Source organism: Monodon monoceros, unplaced genomic scaffold (genome assembly GCF_005190385.1).
Source record: "Monodon monoceros isolate NGI ecotype Baffin Bay Population unplaced genomic scaffold, NGI_Narwhal_1 Super_Scaffold_8, whole genome shotgun sequence".
Taxonomy (NCBI): Eukaryota; Metazoa; Chordata; class Mammalia; order Artiodactyla; family Monodontidae; genus Monodon; species Monodon monoceros.
The window spans coordinates 26,331,290-26,353,373 of NW_021703785.1; the positions used below are offsets into that span (position 1 = coordinate 26,331,290).

At 35.2% G+C, this 22,084-nt stretch overlaps 1 protein-coding gene across 8 annotated transcripts in view; it reads left to right on the forward strand.

Annotated features, from left to right (window-relative positions):
- RBM26 (RNA binding motif protein 26) overlaps positions 1-22,084 on the forward strand; it is a 77,830-nt gene that overhangs the window by 48,800 nt on the left and 6,946 nt on the right. For all 8 annotated transcript variants that reach the window (XM_029209852.1, XM_029209851.1, XM_029209854.1 and 5 more), the window contains 6 exons: positions 7,578-7,703; positions 8,055-8,129; positions 9,571-9,738; positions 11,608-11,712; positions 15,840-16,040; positions 18,749-18,835. In XM_029209852.1, the coding sequence (XP_029065685.1) occupies positions 7,578-7,703; positions 8,055-8,129; positions 9,571-9,738; positions 11,608-11,712; positions 15,840-16,040; positions 18,749-18,835 (762 nt within the window). The remainder of the gene's footprint in view (positions 1-7,577; positions 7,704-8,054; positions 8,130-9,570; positions 9,739-11,607; positions 11,713-15,839; positions 16,041-18,748; positions 18,836-22,084) is intronic.

The window sequence follows — 22,084 nt, forward strand, 5'->3', positions numbered from 1 at the left end:
TTTCTCTATCCTCACCTTAAGGAAGGTAACCCCCAAATAGTTTTATGATTGACCTATACACTATGAGTTACTGAGCTAGGACTGGAATCTGGGTCTTTGATTTCTTTCTAGTCCATGGCTCCTTCCATTATGAAGATTACGTGGGAAATTGACATTATAGTTAATTAGAGCATCCCATGAAATAGCTGACCTGCTGTCTTCACTGGTTCTTCAGTATATTATTTTCCTACTTACTGTGTTAAACTTTGGCAATTCTAGAAATTTGAGTATGAATCTCATTTTGTATATTACGTTTTCTTCTTGGGTACCTCAGCATTACTTTAGGCATAAAATGCCTAAAATGATTCATTATTTCCCCTATAAATTAGTTTCTCCTCCTAGCCACCCACCTCTGGAAGTGATGCCACTATTTTCCTTGTTGTGCAGTCTAGAAGCCTTAGAGTCATTCACTTGTGTTTGTAGTCCAGTTGTCTCCTTCAGTTCCCTGGCCTCTGGACTGGCATCCCCCTCCTCTAGTTTACACTGCCACCATTCTACTCTCAGACTTATTTTAATGTTAACTTCGTACAGAAACTTTCATTTCCTCAGCTGAATTTGCTTGATTCGTAACTCATCATACCTCAATTATTGTGGTTCTGTTACCTCTGCTTTAGTTGTTCCTTTCTACCCTAATGAGCCCTTTTCTGTTCATTGTCTCTTGCTATTTCCTGCCTCTTTTTTCTTTTTTTTGATGGTGGTTTTTCTGGAGTAATTTCCTTCTGCCTAACAGATTTCTAGTCATTCTTTTAAAGATTGAAAATCTCCCTAACCTCTACTATGAAACCTCCAGAGTTTTCCATATATGCCCCCCTCCCGAATTTGTGTGGCTTAGTCTATGCCACTAAATTTAGCAGCATCTAAATATTTACTTTGATTATTTTTATCCTCCTTGATAATAAGTAACTAAGGAATAAAATAACAATATAAGGGCTGTTACTTAGTATAGTGCTGAGCAATTCTGGTGAGATCTACAACCCTGATTATGTGTAGGATCTGTTTATGTCAAGATTTGGATTCTGAAATTGAAGTGTACTAATTATAGCTTTTACAAAACTTTTCTAGCGTGTTTTGCTACTTGTTCTCATTATTGTTTTTTAACGTGTTTTGTATAGCTTTAGATGAAAGGTGTCCAAATTTGGAATTGATAGTATAAATTTGCTAATATAGTTAGCATTAAGTATATTTGTGAAAAATCACTAATGGTAGTGGGCTATTTATGAAAAAAACCCTACTCAGTAAATATTTTAAAGAATCTTCTAAGGAAAGCAATTATTTACAAGTATGTAACTTCCTGTCATCTTCAGTGAACGTGTTTACAGAATAGCATTTTGTTTTTGCTTATTCTTGGTTATTTCTGTTCCCCTAGTCCATAGGGGTTTTTACTGCATAATCCTTAGAGCTCAGTGATTCAGAGAAGTCTTAGGAAGAGTAGGAGAATGTTCCCCATCATCAAATGTTATTTCAATTTTTTTTTAAATTGAAGGCTGGGAAAAACTCAAACCTTGCATCCAAACAATATCTTTTGTCATTGTTTTTGCGGTACGCGGGCCTCTCACTGTTGTGGCCTCTCCCGTTGCGGAGCACAGGCTCCAGACGCGCAGGCTCAGCAGCCATGGCTTACCGGCCCAGCTGCTCCGTGGCATGTGGGATCTTCCTGGACTGGGCCTCGAACCCGTGTCCCCTGCATCGGCAGGCGGACTCTCAACCACTGTGCCACCGGGGAAGCCCTTTTGTCATTGTTAAAGCAAACAAGTACACAAATGTAAAATTTTATCCCCTTCCTGTAAATAGCACCCACTAAACTCTCTAGTGATTCTTTGTTATTCTAAGATTGCATGTGAGAGGGCTAAGAAAGAGGAAACTTAAAACCTAATTTTTACTGCTAAATATTAAGATACTGTAATAGCTATTAAATAGGTATTATTTGAGTAGAGTGATCAGTAAAATGATGTTTGAGTGCCTCAGCTTACTCTAGAGAGATTTATGAAGAATAAAGGTGGCATCTGCATATACCATCCTGGTTAGTTTTGTTTTTTTTTTTTAATTTTATTTATTTATTTATTTATTTTCGGCTGCATTGGGTCTTTCTTGCTGCACACGGGCTTTCTCTGGTTGTGGCCAGCGGGGGCTACTCTTCATTGTGGTGCACGGGCTTCTCATTGCGGTGGCTTCTCTTGTTGCGGAGCATGGGCTTTAGGCGCACAGGCTTCAGTAGTTGTGGCATGCAAGCTCAATAGTTGTGACTTGCAGGCTCTAGAGCACAGGCTCAGAGTATTGCGGCGCATGGGCTTAGTTGCTCTGCAGCATGTGGGATCTTCCCAGACCAGGGGTCGAACCCGTGTCCCCTGCATTGGCAGGCAGATTCTTAACCACTGCACCACCAGGGAAGTCCATCCTGGTTAGTTTTCTAAAAAAGGTTTAGACTGTCCAAATTATCCCCGTAAAGCTCTTCTAAATTCTAAGAAGGTAAACTGACTAATCAGTTGAATATTTAATGTTCTTATATCAGTTTTAGGTATATCAGACTTATGGTACAGGATGTTATTGTTCCTTAGCAGGGTTTTTTTTTGGTAATCTAAAAATATATCCTGGTCCCCTTGCATGATGAAAAGCTGACATCTGTACCATGGAACTTTTAAAAGGGAAATTGTGTGGCATAATTGAAGGAACATTGCATGTCATATAGAGAATTTGGCTGTTAGGATTTAGCAGCTGACATTCTGGATGATCCTGGATAAGTCTTACTTTCTCTGTTTCCTTAACGATAAAATACAGTCATTTAAGTAACCCTTTGATTTTTAAAATTTGTATTTGTTGTGTAATTTTGCTATGTTATTATAAAGATTAAGGAAATGTATGATCATTTCTTTCCATAACTGTTATTGACTAATTTTAAAAAATGGATTGGCCTCTGTCAGGATTATTCTGTGGATTACTCAGTCAGTATTATTACCAGGGTTATTTTTCTTACAGAGAAATATGATTTATATAAAATTATTTGCTATGCTGAATTTTCTGGGAACTGAGCTGTTGTAGCAAAAATTGATTACTGACTTAAACATTTTTTTCTTTGATGTTAAGATATTTCTCTGCAAGATCTTCAATCCCTTTGTCTCTTTTAAGCTACTTGGTATTCTTGTAAGAAATAAAATCGTTAATTCCTGAAAATATTTGATAAACTTAATTTTAAAGTAAACTCCTGTCGTCCTCACTAGAATTCCCAGTTAAGTTTTGCTACAGAAAACACATCTGTATGCTGCTTTAAGGGAATGTCATAAGTGAACATTGAGATTTATTGAAAGGCTGATTATTTACTTAATATAAAAGTTGACTATATGGTAATTATATATTAATAAGTTTCCTACACATAACTCCTCAGAATACTGTCTTTTTTTTTTTTTTTTTTTGTGGTACGTGGGCCTCTCACTGTTGTGGCCTCTCCCGTTGCGGAGCACAGGCTCCGGACACGCAGGCTCAGCGGCCACGGCTCACGGGCCTAGCCACTCCGCGGCATGTGGGATCTTCCCGGACCGGGGCACGAACCTGCGTCCCCTGCATCGGCAGGCGGACTCTCAACCACTGCGCCACCAGGGAAGCCAGAATGCTGTCTTTTTATTGCATTTAAGCAAGGCACTTCTGCTTTAGACACCTGTGAGAACTAGCTTATTGGGAGTGTTGCTTTGGGGCATCCTAACTATGTTTCTTTTGTATTTGATTTTAACTTGGGCACTGGTTATTAAAAAATGATACTTGGATGACTTAATTTGTAATAACCTTCTTTTGCAGTAGGTAATTTTTACAAAATACTTCTTTTATTCCATTTTTATCCATGAGAAAAATCTATTTTTCTTTTTTTTACAAGTACTAATAATAGTCATGGCTTGTAATATTTTATATAGGAAGTAAGATAAGGAGGTGTTAATGGATTATAACCTCTTATTTTATTGGAGAATTGGCTTTTATCTTGGGAAGTAAGAGGTATTAGTGATGTATATTTTAACAACAAAGCGTGTGATACTTTTCAGCTCATCTTATGAATTGAAGAGAGCTTTGATACCCGACCTGACAAGTGTACTACAAGAAATGAAAATTACAAGCCAATATCTCATGAACATAAACGCAAAAATCCTAAGTAAAATGTTAGCAAATGTACAGTGATATGAGAAAGATAATACATCCTGACCAGGTAGAGTTTATTCCAGAAATGCAAGGTTGATTTAACATTTGAAAATCATTTATTTCACCATATTAACAAAATAAAGGGTTGGGAGGAGGTATGTGGTAGATGTTGGAGGGAGGGAGAAGGACCCCATGTGATTATCTCAGTAGGAAAAAAATGTGGTAAAATTATTTAGTCACATTAAGCATTCTGCAAACTAGGAATAGAAAGAAACTTCCTTAATTTTGACAAAGTATATTTGCAAAATAACAAACCCCTACAGTTAACATATTCAATGGTGAAATATTGAATACTTTCCCCCTGAGATCAGGAACAGCAAACGATGTCCACTCTTGTCACTTTTTTCCAGTAGTATAGGGCCTAACCACTACAATAAGGAAATAAAATAAATGGCATAAATGTTGGAAAGGGAGAAACAGAACTGTGTTTACTCACAGATGATATATGATTGTATATGTAGAAAATCCAAAAGAATTCACAGGCGATTGGAATTAATAAGTGAATACAGTAAGGTCACTGGAAATAAGGTCAATATGTAAAAATACAGCACATGCAGAAACCATTTTGGAAAATAGAGGTGTGGTTGTTTAGAAAGACCACTATGTTTTTATTATATTCTTAGAATCGTAGCATCATCTTTTCTTTTGGGTTCGTTACTTTCTTCTCTTTTGTGACAACTCTATCCTCATCTTTCGAAAAATACAGATATTTCTTGTTATTCAAACTCTTACTGTCTAAACTCTGGAACCTAATAGATTCAGATAGTGAGCAATATTTGTAATCATATAGTTCACTGTTTCTAAGACATTTTATTTTCACATTTTTACACCTCTGAAATTGGGCTACATCTTATAGTTGTTGGTATTTATGATTATAATTGGCAGCCTTTTCCTTTAGTAGGGTTATATTAAATGACAGTGTGTCTCCTAGGAAGTGATACCTTAAGCTCAGTGAAATATATTAGCTGATGTTCTGTTTTTACAGAAGGAAGTTCCTGGAAAAAACAAGGAAGTAAGATGCTTGTAGCAATAAAGGAGTCTTCTTACTGTTATCATATACTTTTTTTTTTTTTTGTGGTATGTGGGCCTCTCACCGCCGCGGCCCTTCCCATTGCGGAGCACAGGCTCCGGACGCGCAGGCCCAGCGGCCATGGCTCACGGGCCTAGCCACCCTGCGGTACGTGGGATCTTCCTGGACCAGGGCACGAACCCGTGTCCCCTGCATTGGCAGGTGGACTCTCAACCACTGCGCCACCAGGAAAGCCCTATCATATACTTTTATTCACCTTGCAACAGCAATCCTTAGTGTGATATCTGGTATTAATAACAGTACTTGGAAAGGGAGTGTTCCCTACTCACTGAAATTGGAGAAATGCTGAATTAAACAAATTATATGGGTTTCTTTACTTCTGGCTTTTTCACAGCTCTTACGATAATATACATTTTGAAACTAGAAAGTAGGGTTATGATATTGTTTCCAACTTTATTTGAGTATAGAAATCCTGTTTTGGTCACAACTGTTCAACTTGTTATGGAACCATCATGACGAAAACAGTTTATAAACACTCAGTCTCTTTCTTCTGCAGATTATCTTGCGTTTCTCCCTTTATAAAGTTATTATCTCACCCTGTATAATCGTAGTTTGACATTGTATGGTGTGGTAAGGTAGCATGGAATAACTTTTCCTCTAGAATTACAGAGAATGTGACAAGTTAGACTATGAACTAAATCTGTGTCTACTTTATATTTTACTGAATGCAACCATTTCATACTTGTTAGTGATATCTTAAGTATTTTCATTATTGAAGAAAATTATCAAAGTTTGATACACATCAACTATTGTAAAGAACCTTTATTTTTAAACATCAGCTGTGCTATATGGAACTAGTGTAATTACAGTATTCTAGGTTTTTATTTCATTTAGAGGCTAAGACATTCTTGGATACTTAGAATAGTGATGAGTTGCCTAAGCTTTGTGATGTTCCCTAATCTAATTTCATGATAAAAGATTAGAAAGTATTGTCCAGATTGCTACTTCTCTGATATACCCAGTTATTTACATTTTAGTACCGAGAAAGTAGTGCTCTTTTTCTCATTGATACTCTTCTATTTATGTAGTTCTTCTAACCTCTTTTAGGTCATGAACTCCTTTAAGACTTTGGAAACTATGTTTTTTCCTCTGGGAAGTTACACTCTTCACACACATGGTTTCATGTTTAGATTTTATAGCATTCATAGCTCTCTTTGAAGGGATCTCTAAACTCCTTTCCAAGAACCAGTAACCAACCACTCTTTGGAACCTACAACTTTCTGCTTTTGGAGGATTAAAAAGGCAGCCTATACACTTTAATTTTCTTAAATTGACCTTTGTGTGGAAAAGATTATCCTCTCTGATCTACCATCATTTCATTTTAACTTGGTGCAAAAGTGTTTATTGAGTATTTGCTGTGTGCCCCGGTGCTGTTCTAGGCACTGAAGGTAAAGCAGTGAACCAAGCAAAAAAATCCCTACCCTCATGGAATGAATTTTTGGGTTTGTGAGGACATTAGGCACCATCAGGTTGAACTTCTTATTTAATGAGCAAACTGAGGCCCAAGAAGGTACCTGAATTTACCCATTGTCTCATAATTAGTTGGTAGTAAGGTTTAGGTACTAGAAGAAGCACAAAGAGGAGAAAGATATGTTTTTTTTGTTTCAGGGCTCTTACAGTGAAGATAGGGAGAGAGATATAAAATAATATGTCATCAGGTCATTTTTACTAAATATTTTAATAGGAATAATATTTCATCGAAGGACCTAGGTAGAAGAAATGATTAGAGCTTTGTGGAGGTCTGGAGTGGTTGTTGCGAACCTGAGCTGAGTTTAAGGGAATAAGGTCACTTGAAGTAGGAGCAGTGCTAGCAAAGGAATGGAGAGAGAAAGCAATAAGGTTAATTTCAGAAATGATCATTTTAAATTGTTTGCAGGACAGTGTCTGATTTCCTCCTGTGCTGTGTTCTTGTGTACAGTTTTTGCTTTAGTCACTAGGAATACTAGTAATGTATTCAACAACTAATATTTTCTCAGTGATACAGTAATGGCAGTGTTTTTTATTGATTTGAAGTTTTTGTATGTTTGCTTTTTGCTTTTCTTCTAAAGGTATATGGTGTTAATTAAAAAATTTTTCACTTTATAGTTTATCCCTCACTCAAACCCTTTCTTTCAAATCACTAATGTGACTTAGTTATTACAAATATATAATACTTTTAGTTCAGTGTGGTAGATTTTGACAGGAGTGCTTTAGAGTTTTGAAGGAAATAGTACTCAGGAAATCATGAATGCTTGATACATTTTTTGAGAAATTGAATTTGTATTGGTAGGTGTTGTCTACATCTACTGGCCTAACAAAAACGGTGTATAATCCAGCTGCTTTGAAGGCTGCACAAAAAACCTTACTTGTTTCCACCTCTGCAGTTGATAATAATGAAGCACAGAAAAAAAAACAGGTAAGTATAGTAGTGTACAGAATTTGCAGGTCGGGAAGCTTTTCTGCATGTATGTGTTTTTTCAGTGCTTATCATAAAATAGAGCTAAAAGAAAGGTATATGTTGGCTGCCACTGAACTTTTATTTTCCCTAGTATATTAGTAAATATTAATTTTCGTCTTGGAATGAAAGGCTCTCCTGATTGATTTTTGAAACTTGTGTACTTATTTAAGCTTTACGTAGGAAAACTTTGCATGTCATTTTTGTTGCCAAGCTTCTTCAGTTACAACCAGTTCTGTCTTCTTGGGTAATTCCATTTATCGGAAAGGTACATGGTAAATATTCTAATAATATTTTTGATCCCTTCTCTAGGAGGCACTGAAACTTCAGCAGGATGTAAGGAAAAGAAAACAAGAAATTTTAGAAAAGCACATTGAAACACAGAAGGTAAAATATTAAAGTTAGATTTGGCAAAATATATTTATAAGTGTCATAATTTTTAGTGAATTTAATCTTACACTCTATAGATAGTCCTGAGAAATATATTTACTGTAATTGATAATGGTAAAACTGAAATATTTATCAATAATAATGTATATATTAATTGATAAAATGTTGGTGATGAAGTGTATTACATTGTGTAATATACATTGCACAGTGGACTGGGAAATGGATTAGTTTAAATGGAGCTATGACTATCAACTTGAAATGAAAATAAGGAATATTTATCCAGGTATGTTGCTGCACAGTAGTTCAATAGATAGTAAATGGAACCTTTTTCTCATTGTTGACATATGTACTTTAATTGGCTTGTGATCCTCTAGTCCTATGTTGTCTGGTACAGCAGCTAAGAGCCACATCTGACTATCAGGTACTTGAAATGTGTCTAATCCAAATTGACATGTGCTGTAAGTGTAAAATACATACCAGATTTCAAGCACGTAGTGTGAAGAAAAATGGTAAAACATCCCAGTAATTTTTGTTGAAATGTTACTTTTGATAAAATGAGTTAAATAGAATATATATTTAATTAACTTTAATGTATCTCTTTTATCTTTGTAAGGTGGCTGCTAGAAAATTAAAAATTATGTGGCTTGCAGTATTTCTTTTGTACAGTGTTGCTCTAGTTATGGCATTTAATTAGTGTCAGTTCTTGATTATGTCTGGTAATAAAAGTTATGACACTTGAAAATATTGAAAATACACAAACTTTTTACCTTTTGGTTTAAAATGTATGTCTTTTCTAATTTAAATTTGTATGTACTTGATAAAGAGACATCACAATGCTTTACAACCAAAACTGAAACCATCTTGACTCAGAGAACCTAGAATACTTTGTGATGTCTTCTCCATATTACCATGTTTATCTTCTTACTTCCTATCTATGTTGGGCATATTGTTCTTAGCCTAGCCAGTTACTGTTCCCTCTGACAAAGAAAGTAAGTAACTAAATATGCCATTTTTCTAATATCTCATATGGAGGGAAACCGTAAAACTTTTCCTCTGATTCTTTCTGGGTTACGGACTATGTTTGGAGTGGGAATACTTAGGATCAGTAATATCAGCAAGTGGATTAGAAAGTAAGATTGTTGCTATTTCAAAATGACAACTTTTCAGGGATTGAATTAAATTTCTTGTGGTTGTATGCTTTGAACTTATGTTCTAAGAGACTTAAGTAGTAATATAGTTCTTCACAACGTAAACCAAGATTAAGACTTGAATTGAGATAGTTAGCATCACCAATCTGCTATTCTGCTATCTCAGTGATTGTAAGCCTTGTCATGAATACATAAACTAAAAGTAGCAGTTATTTATATTTACTTTGCCATGTTTGCTTTTTAAATAATAGTAGGAATGTGTCATATATTTGTTTTTAAAAATTTGCCAGATGTTAATTTCAAAACTGGAGAAAAACAAAGCAATGAAGTCTGAAGATAAAGCAGAAATAATGAAAACTTTAGAGATTTTGACAAAAAATATTACCAAGTTGAAAGATGAGGTCAAAGCTGCTTCTCCTGGACGCTGTCTTCCAAAAAGTATAAAAACCAAGACTCAGGTATTTCAATTTGTATTGTTATTCATATTACTACTTGTTAAAAGAACATTAAAACATTACATTATTTAAGATTCAGTTTTTCTTTAGCTAATATTCTTTGCTCAAAATTTGATCATTATATACTACCATTCTTCTCCTTCTCTAGTAATTAATAAGTAAATAAACACAAACAAGCAAACTCTACTCATCTTTTGAACCCTGCACATTGTAGTTAGAAAGTCAGTTGTAGTTAGAACGTTAGTAATTAGACAAATAGTTATGGATAATCTTAAAAAGGTAGCTAGAGGACAAAACGATATAGGTACTGGATGCTTGACTGAGGAGTTTGAGATTTATTTTGTAAGTAATTGGTGGCATAAAATATTAATGAACAGAGAAGTGCCAATCTGATGTCACTGTACAGAATGAATGATATTTTCTTTTAATAAATTTATTTATTTATTTTTATTTTTTGGCTGCATTGGGTCTTCATTGCTGCACATGGGCTTTCTCTAGTTGCGGCGAGCGGGAGATACTCTTCGTTGTGGTGCGCGAGCTTCTCGTTGCAGTGGCTTCTCTTGTTGCAGAGCACGGGCTCTAGGTGCGCAGGCTTCAGTAGTTGCGGCACACGGGCTCAGTAGTTGTGGCTCGCGGGCTCTAGAGCACAGGCTCAGTAGTTGTGGCACATGGGCTTCATTGCTATGCGGCATGTAGGATCTTCCCGGACCGTGTCCCGAACCCATGTCCCCTGCATTGGCAGGCAGATTCTTTAACCACTGTGCCACCAGTGAAGTCTCCAGAATGAATGATTGAAAGGGAGAAAATTCAGGTAGATTAACTGATTAGATGCAAAAAAGTGAGCAAGTTAATTTCAGATGACAATAAGTGATTTTAAAAAAACCCGTGGAGTTATACAATACTTATACTTAGTGTGTGTGTATGTGTGTATTTGTTGTGTGTGTGTGTATGTATATATGTGTGTGTGTATATATATATATAAAATTATGAGTTTATATTGATATTTCTCATTCTAATCTAATACCACAGCATTCTTCTTTTCTTTCTCTTAGGCCATATCTCCCTGTTCCCATGATGACAACTTGGTTCCCACTAACATCAATACAGTATACGTTTGCACAGTCCTGTAATCCATTCGAATAGTTCCAGAATTGCTAAAACAATACCACTTCCAACAACTAACTAAATATAAAATTAAGAATTTGTTTGCATTCTTTACAACCTCATAATATACTCCACTAAGAGTATAGAGTCAGACCCGTGGTGTAGGATCATGTGTTTTTCCGTTCGTGTGGTTATGTTATTAATTTGATAAAGTTTGGTTTATTTCTGTCTGTATTCAGTTTTGGATCGCTCTCCCTGTCATTCTTGCTGATTTAATTTTATTTTTTGAATAAGTAAAACATTAACATGATTCAAAAGTTATACTATATAAAAAGGTTTATATAAACAACCATTCCCCCTTTGAGCCCTGACACTCTGTTCCCCACTCTTCCCTCCCTCTTGGTGTGTGTGTATGTATTCTTTCTTACGTAAAAGCGTACTGTATATTCCTCATTAACACCTTGGTGTTTTGCTTTCCTTTTCAGTTATTTCCTGAAAATTACTCCATATCAGTCAGTAGAAACCTCACTCTGGCTTCTGTCTGGAAAATGAATTATAGGGAAATCAGTGGAAGTAGGAACAAGTTAGAAAGCTGTTGCAGTAGTGTAGACCAGAGGTGACTGGTGGCTTGAACTAGGATGGTAGGACTGGAGATAGAGAAGAAATGTACGGATTAAATGAGAATGTGTAAAAAATTCTTTGTAAAAGTTTTGTATAAATGCAGGATATTGATTGTCATCACCTAAAATATTTATTACTATTTTCTAGATGCAGAAAGAATTACTTGACACAGAACTGGATTTATATAAGAAGATGCAAGCTGGAGAAGAAGTCACTGAACTTAGGAGAAAGTATACCGAATTACAGCTGGAGGTACGTTTCATGATAGCCACACAGTACGCTAAAGAGGAGTAGTTACAGTCTTGATGGTTTATTTGAAAATACATTCCTCTCATTCTGGTCAACAGTCGTTGGTATGTTGGAAGTTGATGTAGAAAAGAGGGAAGAGGTTAACAAATCTTTCAGAGCTAATAGAAAATCTCTTAGTATTTAATGAGGGGTGATAGCCATTCTACTTTTATACACAAGTCCCTCTACTTCTAGTGAATTTTGTTCCTTTTCTATTTTCGGTTTGTTTTTCTTCCTAGGACCAAAATCTATTAAAGACTTTTCATTTATTCTTAGGGAGATATTCTGTGCATATATAGGCATGTTACGTTGAGTTCCTATAAGAATCAGACTTTTAGTGGTAGAATTATATTGAAGAACATGCTTACTTAAGTTTTGCCTATAGATGGTGCTGTGGATGTTAAAGAGAAAAAAACTAACTTCTTATAATTTAGTTATATGATTATATAAGAAAAATCTAGTAAAATTGATCTCTATACATGAGAATTTTTAACATTTAGCAAAAATATGTTTAAGAATCAGAATTACATTTTGAAGTACAGGGACATTTATGTCATTAGTGTAGTTGGTACTTGTCTATATTTATCGTTGCCACAATTTAATTTTTTGTATTTTAGCTTATTCCTTTTGCTTAATCTGAAAATAATCCTTTTTTTCCAAATTCGTTAGCAACTTGATTTTCTTTTTCCAACATAGTAGAAATCTGTATTGAGTACTGGTATCCAGCTATTAAAGACCTTAACATTAAGCAGCCATTGTTCTTGTCTTAAGGCTCTGTCTTGTCTGTCATGGGAAGCCATAGGATGGTATATTAAACCTGCATATATTTTGCGTTCTCTGGAAAACTGATATGGTTGTCTGTGTGTCCTGCCTAAGATAACAAGTTTTGGAAAAGATAGGTTCCTTTTATGTTAATATAGAAATTGTGTTTTCACCATTCTGGAGATTTCATGCCTGTGTTGATGCGACTTTAAAAAAATACATTATCATTTTTAAAATTTTGGCCCATAATTTTAGCAAATAAATAATAGTATTACTAATATCCTTTATATTATTAGTCCATGTTTTCATTCTTATCATGATATAGCTAAACACTGAATGACATCTTCTGTTTTTCTTTTATGATGGCCAAACTTTAGTTTGCAATTAATATTAGTATATGCAGTAATGCAGTGTTTGCCAGAGTGTGTTCATTCACCACATCAATTCCATATTTTGTTAATAGGTATTAGTGAGAAAAGCTTTTGAGGCCAAATAAGTTTGGAAGAGGTTATAGTAAACATATGTTTTTTTTTCCCACATTCTATTTTTAATTTTTTTTAACATCTTTATTGGAGTATAATTGCTTTACAGTGGTGTGTTAGTTTCTGCTGTATAACGAAGTGAACCAGCTATACGTATACGTACATCCCCATATCTCCTCCCTCTTGCGTCTCCCTCCTACCCTCCCTATCCCACCCCTCTAGGTGGACACAAAACACCAAGCTGATCTCCCTGTGCTATGCGGCTGCTTCCCACTAGCTATCTATTTTACATTTGGCAGTGTATGTGTAAACATTTGTTTTGTATATGGTTTTCTAGAGGCTTGTAATTTGTGAATCTCCAAAAACACACGTTTAAATACCCAGTATTGCTCAAATTTACTTGTCCAGGGACCCCTTTTTTAAGGAGTATTTTGAAGTTCCTAAGAGTATACTTTTGTATATGCTGTGCTGTTATTGACATTACTCCTTGACCTCTGAAGTTTTTTATTTGGATTTTAGATGATTACTTTAGCTAATGTTAAAATTAACTGTCTTGAGATGAATAAACTAAAATATTTATACTTGCAGAGATTTTGGCAGTGGTGCCTGCTTGACATTTTCACTTGGATGTCTCACATCCTCAGGCTCAACATGTTCAAAATTGTGCTTATTTTGTCCCTAAACTCATCTACACAATTACCCAAACCAGAAATCTGGGAGTCATCATTGATTTCTCCCTTTTCTTCAGTATTCATACACATTTAATTACCAAGTTTTATACATATTACTCCCCAGTGTATCTTTTTTTTTCTTAGTTAATGAATTAATTTTTGGCTGCGTTGGGTCTTCGTTGCTATGCGCGGGCTTTCTCTAATTGCGGTGACCAGGGGCTACTCTTCATTGCAGTGTGCGGGCTTCTCATTTCAGTGGCTTCTCTTGTTGCAGAGCACGGGCTCTTGTTGCAGAGCATGGGCTCTAGGCACGCGGGCTTCAGTAGTTGTGGCTCGTAGGCTGAGTAGTTGTGGCTCACAGGCTGTAGAGTGCAGGCTCAGTAGCTGTGGCACACGGGCTTAGTTGCTCCGCGGCATGTGGATTCTTCCCAGACCAGGGCATGAACCCATGTCCCCTGCATTGGCAGGTGGATTCTTAACCACTGCGCCACCAGGGAAGCCTCCTCAGTATGTCTTAAATGTGTTTATTTTACTTCTATCTCCATGGCCACCATTGTAGACTAAGCTTCTATCTTCAGTTGTTGGCACTATTGTAGTAGCCTGACTGGTTTCCCAGCTTGTTCTCTTTTCCTTTTACCAGAATAATATTTTAAACACTGATTTGATTACATCACCCTACATCTGAACTTCAGATGTTTTAATTGATTTTCATGGCTCTTGGGATAAAATCAAAGTCTTTAACGTGGTTCTTAAAGTTGTTCATTATCTGGCTCTGCCTGTCTCTCTAGCCTCATCTCTTCATCACATGTGGTCCAGCTGTACTGGATTTTATTCCTTCTTAGAAGTACCAAGTTCCTTTCAGCCTTGGTTCCTTTGTTCATGCTCTAACCCCCACCCCTCACCCTTACCTTGCTTGTTCTTTGTACCTTCTTTGATGCATTGAACAAATAACTAAGTTTCTACAATCTGCTAGCTGCTATTTTAGGTGCTGGGGATAAAGTAGAGAGTAAAACAAGGAAAAAAATTCCTCATGGAACTTTTATTCTAGTAGTTTATTCATTGCAGATCTTTAATCTATTTAAATCTTTAAGTAGAGCATTTCCTCATTTTTTGAATCACTTCTCATTAATATAATCAAATAACTAGATTGCTTAATGTCTCTACCCTTTTAGGATTTGAGCTTCATGAGGGTAAAGACTAGATCACAGGAAGTGCTCATTAAATATTTGTGGAATGAAGGAATGGTGTGCTATTCATATAGAGCGATAAAGTGGAATATGTTACTATGCTACATTGGTTGTATGATGGTGTTAGTGTAAATGATCAAAATGATGAATTTGAAATAACTGTACATATTGAAGTCAACAGGCAAACAAATGGAAACACTGTATTTGAAAGCCATAACTAGAAAAAATACACTTATATATATAGGTATCTTGTATGTCTACATTATGCTAACTTCTTTTTTTTTAATAGATTTGTTTATTTTTGGCTGCGTTGGGTCTTTGTTGCTGCGCCCGGGCTTTCTCTAGTTGCGGCGAGCAGGGGCTACTCTTTGTTGTGGTGCACGGGCTTCTCATTGCGGTGGCTTCTCTTGTTGTGGAGCACAGGCTGTAGGCACGTGGGCTTCAGTAGTTTTGGCACACGGGCTCAGTAGTTGTTGCTCGCGGGCTCTAGAGCGCAGGCTCAGTAGTTGTGGTGCACGGGCTTAGTTGCTCCGTGGCATGTAGGATCTCCCCGGACCAGGGCTTGCACCTGTGTCCCCTGCATTAGCAGGAGGTTTCTTAACCACTGCACCACCAGGGAAGTCCCTATACTAACTTTTGAAGTAACATTCAGCTCTGGGCCTTATTTGGAACTCAAGAATTGCTGGTCTTTTTGTGATATAGTTTGATGTCTTAGTAGGGGCTTAGTAGAAAAGGCACATTTATTAATTTCAAAACATTGCTTAAATTAATGTTACTTTGTTTTCTAAATTCATTAGCTGTCTAAAATTTTTTTTCACTTTAGAAACTAAAACCCTAACTTAAATTATGCAATCCTTTTGTAGGGCATTATTTGAATATGTATCAAATTGTATAACTCATGTCAGATTGTATGACTCATCTGACTGAGTATAACACTTGGCTCGTGTTAGTAATTGTAATGTTTAACCTATTTGTCTAATCTCTTCTAGGCTGCGAAACGGGGGATTCTCTCATCTGGTCGTGGTAGAGGAATTCATTCAAGAGGTCGAGGGGCAGCTCACGGCCGAGGCAGGGGTCGAGGTCGAGGTCGAGGTGTGCCTGGTCATGCTGTGGTGGATCACCGTCCCAGGGCATTGGAGATTTCTGCATTTACAGAGAGTGATAGAGAAGATCTTCTTCCTCATTTTGCGGTACTTTCTTACTGTCCAACAAAACAAATACTGATAATCATTGTTGGGGATAATGGATATTAAAGGGAAAGTATGAAAATGAAATGAATAATTTAAGCCCATTAATCTCACGAAAGGTTTTGATTAATCTATAATAATCCTTTGTTAATTACTTAAAAAACAAGCTCTAGTGGTTTTTTGTTTAATCATTGGAAGAAATGTTACTATTCTTACACTTAGTAGGCCTTCAGATTATGAAAGGAATGATTTAGACCTTATTGTTTCAGAGAGGGAAGTCCTATCGTTTAGTTTCATTTGATATTTACTTTTAGGAAAAATTTAACATGTTGCATGGGCCATCCAGATTTTTAAAAATTAAGATGGAATTTTATTTGTTAATACTGTATTCTTGACCTAGCTAACCTAGAAATGACACAAGACAAAATTTTGGAATACGATCTTGACATTGCCTTATTTGGTGCCAGGGTATAATTAAAGGGAGTCAGTCTAATTGCAATGGATTTCCTTCTATGAGGAAGGAGAATAAGATTCTAGTCCCTGCTAATCCATTATTTTACTTGGATTTCCTGGGATCTGTTGGGTTCATGTGCAGAATGGAGATCATATCTGCCTAAAGCCCTTTTCAACTTAAATGTTATGGTTCTTAGTGGTATCCCAAAGGTTAGTTACTAAGCATTGGTCTTGCCTGCAGCATTAGAGTAATTGCTCTGGAGATATAAAGTAAATAACCAGTTCTTTACCCTCAAGGATTTTACATATAATGGTTTAACACAAACCAGTTAAACTACAAATAATTTAAAATCTAGTTAAATTTATTAAAAACTATAAATACTTCAGTAACTTAGAGAAGTATTTTTCACACAGACATATGATGGTGAAAGAACAGTAGAGGAAAGTTTCAAGAGGTAGTAAAGCTGGAGCTTGGGTCTTGAGGGATAGGTAAGCTTATAGATAGGTACACAAATAATTTAACATTTTGAATATTCAGATTTAAATATTTGACAGTTATATTCCAGACTGTTAACTGCAGTTACAAATGTAAAACTATACTTTTTCAGGACATAGAGAGGTATTGAAAGAAATGGTATATGTTTAAGAAATAACTAAAATGATTAATATTTAAGGATGGTGAGTCTGGAAGGTATTCTGCTTTATGGCTTCAAAGGGAGAAAATAAGGAATCAGCTTTCTAGCTTGGAAATAACTGTAGCTCGATTCTTCCCTACTACACACCCTGTTTCTGCACCTTCCCAAGGGGAAGAAGATCCAGATAACTTAGGTGTACTACATATCGTTATACAGCTAATCAGGAGATTATCAAAGGATATGCTCAAATAATCCAGACAAACAAGGTGAGTTTAGGAATGTGTTTTGATGAGACTGAAATGGTTTTGGTTTTAGAAACAGTCAGAGCCTCTAAATGGATATTCTTGGATGTATTTGGAGATTCGAACTCTTCTCAAAGTTAGTAGTGGTAATGCACATTTAAAAAATTGCCAGTCTTTAAATAAGATAGCTTCTCTATCTCAACCTGTGATTTGAACATATGACAGGTATCAGAGAAAAAAAATCTACATTACTAAAGGATCATTGACGGTTACAAATTGTGATTAACAAAATGCTTTCTTTAATTTATCCATTGGAACCAGTAGCAGTAATAAACATTACAGCTAAAACTTACAGAGCACTTATTTTGTGGCAGGTATTTTTCTGAATGCTTTTTATATAACTCACCATATTATGAGTTATTTTGACAACTCTATGAGGTAGGTACCTTTATTATGCTTATTTTAGAGATTGGGAAAATGAAGCATGAAGAGATTAAGTAACTTGTTCGAGTTTACACAGCTAGTACTAACAGAGCTGAGATCTGACTGATTCTGTGGTCGTTTTCTTTACTATGCCCTACAGAATTTTTCTGTGTGGAGTGTGTGTATTTAATGAGATTGTGGTTATAATTTTATTTGGGGGTAAGAAATAAGGAGGTATTAGTAATGATATATAAAGGACTAAAGTTTTATGTGATAAAGGTGCTGTTTTCTGCTGTTTGCAGAAAAATCTTCCTACACAGGGAAAAATAAAATCCAGCACACCCAAAACAAGCATAATTTAATATGTTTAGCTTTTAAATGTCCTAAAAGAGTGTGGTCTAGAGGAGGGTAAAGTAAGAGTAAAAGCAGGGTCAATTAAAGTTTTGAATCGAAAACTTTTGAGTGGAAAACTGGACTCTCATCCTGGTAATTAACTTAGTTACTTTGGAAAAATTACTTAAACTCTCTGAACCTCCCCCCCCCATCTTTAAATTGGGAATGATACAAAAAACTCACACAGTATTCTGAGGATTAAATATTCTGCTTTAGAAAGAATTTAACATACTCTGGAATTGGAATAATGAGTATAGAAGGAATGGCAATAAGGAAGCTCAATCTTTCACCATTGTTTCCCTATTTAAAGAATAGTTCAATCAAGTGTAAGTTACCCTGGTTCTAGAAAGTATAGAATTGTAAATAATACTGGAAAATAGGAACACCCTTTATCATACAATATTACGTCCTAAAATGAATTATTCATAATTTCTTTCTGCTAATCACCCTGAATTGTTATGCATTCTGGGTTATATTTATTGGTGTCTTAATATTTTAAAAACCATTGGGATTTTGGATGTTTCAAAATATTTATTTGGAGGAAATACTTTTTTTTAATTTAAAGCAATATGGTGAAATTGAAGATTGTCAGATTGATGACTCTTCACTTCATGCAGTAATTACATTCAAGACACGAGCAGAAGCTGAAGCAGTAAGTATTATAAATATTCTAATTTATTAAAATTCAGATTTAAATGTTCTATAAATATTGCCTCTAAGTTTTAATATAAATGAATTTTTTTTGACTTACTAAAGAACTACACTGTGACAGTAGATAGACCATAGGAAGTGGAATTCATGGCTACAAAGAATGTCCTAAAGCAGTTAGGCAGTTTTATATATAACATGAATATTTAGAATATATAGTTAATCACCAAGTTGAATGTCAAGTTGTACTCTCTTGAGACATCAGGAATTCTTCCATTCTCTTTCACAGGAGATAGGGCCACTCCACTTTCCATTATCCCTTTCTCAGCTGGCCCAGAACAAGTCTGCTTTGGCAGAATGAGTGGTGAGGGGTAAGGTACAAGCGGAGATAGAATCCTGATGGCTGCTCTTCTTAACCATCCCTCATCTGCTACTTCCTAGTCCCAGTTGGCTGAACCCTACAGTGTTCGTAGCTCAGCATACCCGCAACTAGGCCTCTACAACATTTTGCCCAAGACAGGAATATATAGCGGTAGCTTTTAGAGTCCTTTTAGTATAGTTGTCTTAAAATGTGTATCTTGAATTATCTTTCTAAAGAATGACCAGAAGTATATGCAGCCTTGTCTTTCTTCTGGGTTTAAAAGATTTAAAAAAGGAAAATGAGTGCGAGGTGTAACGGGTTCATCGGAACATTTTTAGCCCTATGTATTCTTTGTTCAAGATTGTAGAGAAATAGATGTACCATTTTGACCTTGGAAAAACGCGTTAAGCGTTCCAAACAGTTAACCTAATGTGAATGAAAGAGTAGGATGGTTTTCAGAAGTTTTAAGATGATTGTGGTCTAAATAAGTTTTGAAAATCTTCTAAATTGATTTATTCTCTTTGTAGTGAATACTCCCTGCTGGTACATTGCTGGGAACTTACCTGGTAGGAGTTGCTCTTGGCACATTGCAGCCTATAAAAAAGACTGTTGGTCTGATAAGTCTCAGAAAAGTGTTTAACTGGGCCCTAGAATAACATAGTTTCAGGGTTAGGTGGGTGGGTAGTGGATAGTTTTATAGAATAGGAATTCCTCATCCTAGAGTTTTATTAAGTTTTAAGAAATCTTCTATTTAAAGGTCTTTTGTGAAAATAAAAGGTAATTTATAATTGATGAGAGTTTAAAACTTTCTTATAAGCTTATATGTATATGTGTTATATTGAAAAAGTAGATTTTTGATCAAGTTTTCTCTGAGAGGTATTATTGAATATAAGTTAAGAATGAGCCTCCTTTAAATGACAGCTTCAGTGACAGTTTTCAGTGTAATGTTGGATACGTTGCTTGAGTACCATCTTTTTATGTTCTATTTACCATTGTTATAAAACAATGGTAATTGTTATGTTCAAATGGTTACAGTATTACCAAGTTTGTGAATTTAGTAACTACTTTAAAAATATATATTACTACTTGTCCCTGTTTACTTATGTGGCTGAGAAAAAAAAAAACAAAAACCCTCCTGCCTCTTAAATAATTGTTGGATGTTTTGCTTTTGGTAAGTAGGACCTGTTGACATATATCTTCTTGGGTTTTGCTTTTTTCTATCTCAGATGTAAATTCTAATATATATTTTTATACTATGTATATATCTTCCAAATGAATAGCAGTCATTTCAAAAACCTGGGATTAATGTATAAAGAAAGATTTTAACAGTGAATTATATGAAGGTTGAATAAGTGGCAGAATAACTTAGCTTAAGTTAGATCTGATGAGAGTTAGCTCATCAGATAGCTCAGGGTAAATACCATTTTAGTTGGATTTACGTAACAGACTAAAAGGAACAACTACCATTGCTATGATAAACATTTGGAATTAGGTTATAGAAGTTGTTAAACATTTCCTTAAGCCAAAAAAATTTCTTAAAATTTTGTAACATTCTATTTTAGAAGAGGATAGAAAATTAAGTTGAAGCTAATCTTATACAAGCAGAATATAGGCTAAAATAGTGTTTTTCAAACTTCTAGATTTTAGGGAACAGTGAGGTTTAGGAATTTAAAAACTAGTGTGTTTGACATTAGGTTTCCAGTGTTTAATTTTGTCAAGGAAGAATGCTTAAAAAGTACAAAAAAAATTGTACCATCATTATATAAAATAAAGAAAAATTTAATGCCAAATGTAGGTGGATATAAACTCAAGGTAAAGGATAGTCCTTCCCAAGAAAAGAAAATTGTAAACCTTTGCTAATGTTTATTTCCAAATATTTCATTGTTCATAATTTCTGAATCATTGTATTAGATGACTGAATGTATGTCTATTTCCTTAAGTCAATAGATGCATAATATTTCAAAGGAAAGTACAGGAATAAGACATTCAAATATGACTGAAAAGTAAGAAATTTTCCTCAGAAAAGAGATTGAAGTATTTTAAGGAGTAATAATATAAACAGAACCATTTTAGCTTTAGGTTAAGATGGCTAAGGTTTGATTCTGGTTAGTTAGAAGATGGATCCTACTGCTTTATTTTCTGTTTTCCAATTTGTCTGTCACCACCCCTAATGTACTAAAGGTGCATAAGTACCCAAACAGGACAGAAAAAAGTAACCTCTTCCCATGACTGGTTAGAATGTTAGTTTTCCTACTCTGAATTGTTCCTATACTTTTGTAAGAAACCAGGATCCAGTTTTAGAATAGGAATAGTTAAGTTCCTGTTTTATAAGAATCAGTCCCAAAGATGAAACTCTACAGTCCCAAACTCAAAGAAGGTATATAGCTTTTTATATCACAAAGAAAGAGAATCTTGTTCTACTGGTGCGTTTTTGACACCCATGCCTGAATTCCCAGTAGTTGTGTGGATTCACTGACTCAGAACTTGTAAGGTATACTTAGAACAGTGCCTGGAACATAGTAAACCCTCTTAATGTTAGCTATTTTTAATATTTGTGTGTGTGTGTGTATGTTTAAGAATGAGAATTGATTGGTAAATCAGTGAAACTGAATACAAACAAGATAGAGTGATTTCAAAACTCTCATTCTTTAGACCTGAAGATAGAAGCACAAAATTGGATTCATAGAGGATAGTGCAGCATGAAGAGTAGAAGCTGATGGGGCTGACTGAGTAAATAGTAAATTTATAGCAAGAAGTAAATGTATAAGTGGATTCATTCAAGAGAAATCAAATCATGTATCTCCCAGGTCTTTGTGTGTGTGTTCTTGCTGATTTACTTAATAGTTATTAAGTGCTGCTATGTGATGGGCACTGTGCTATGAGAATTAGTAA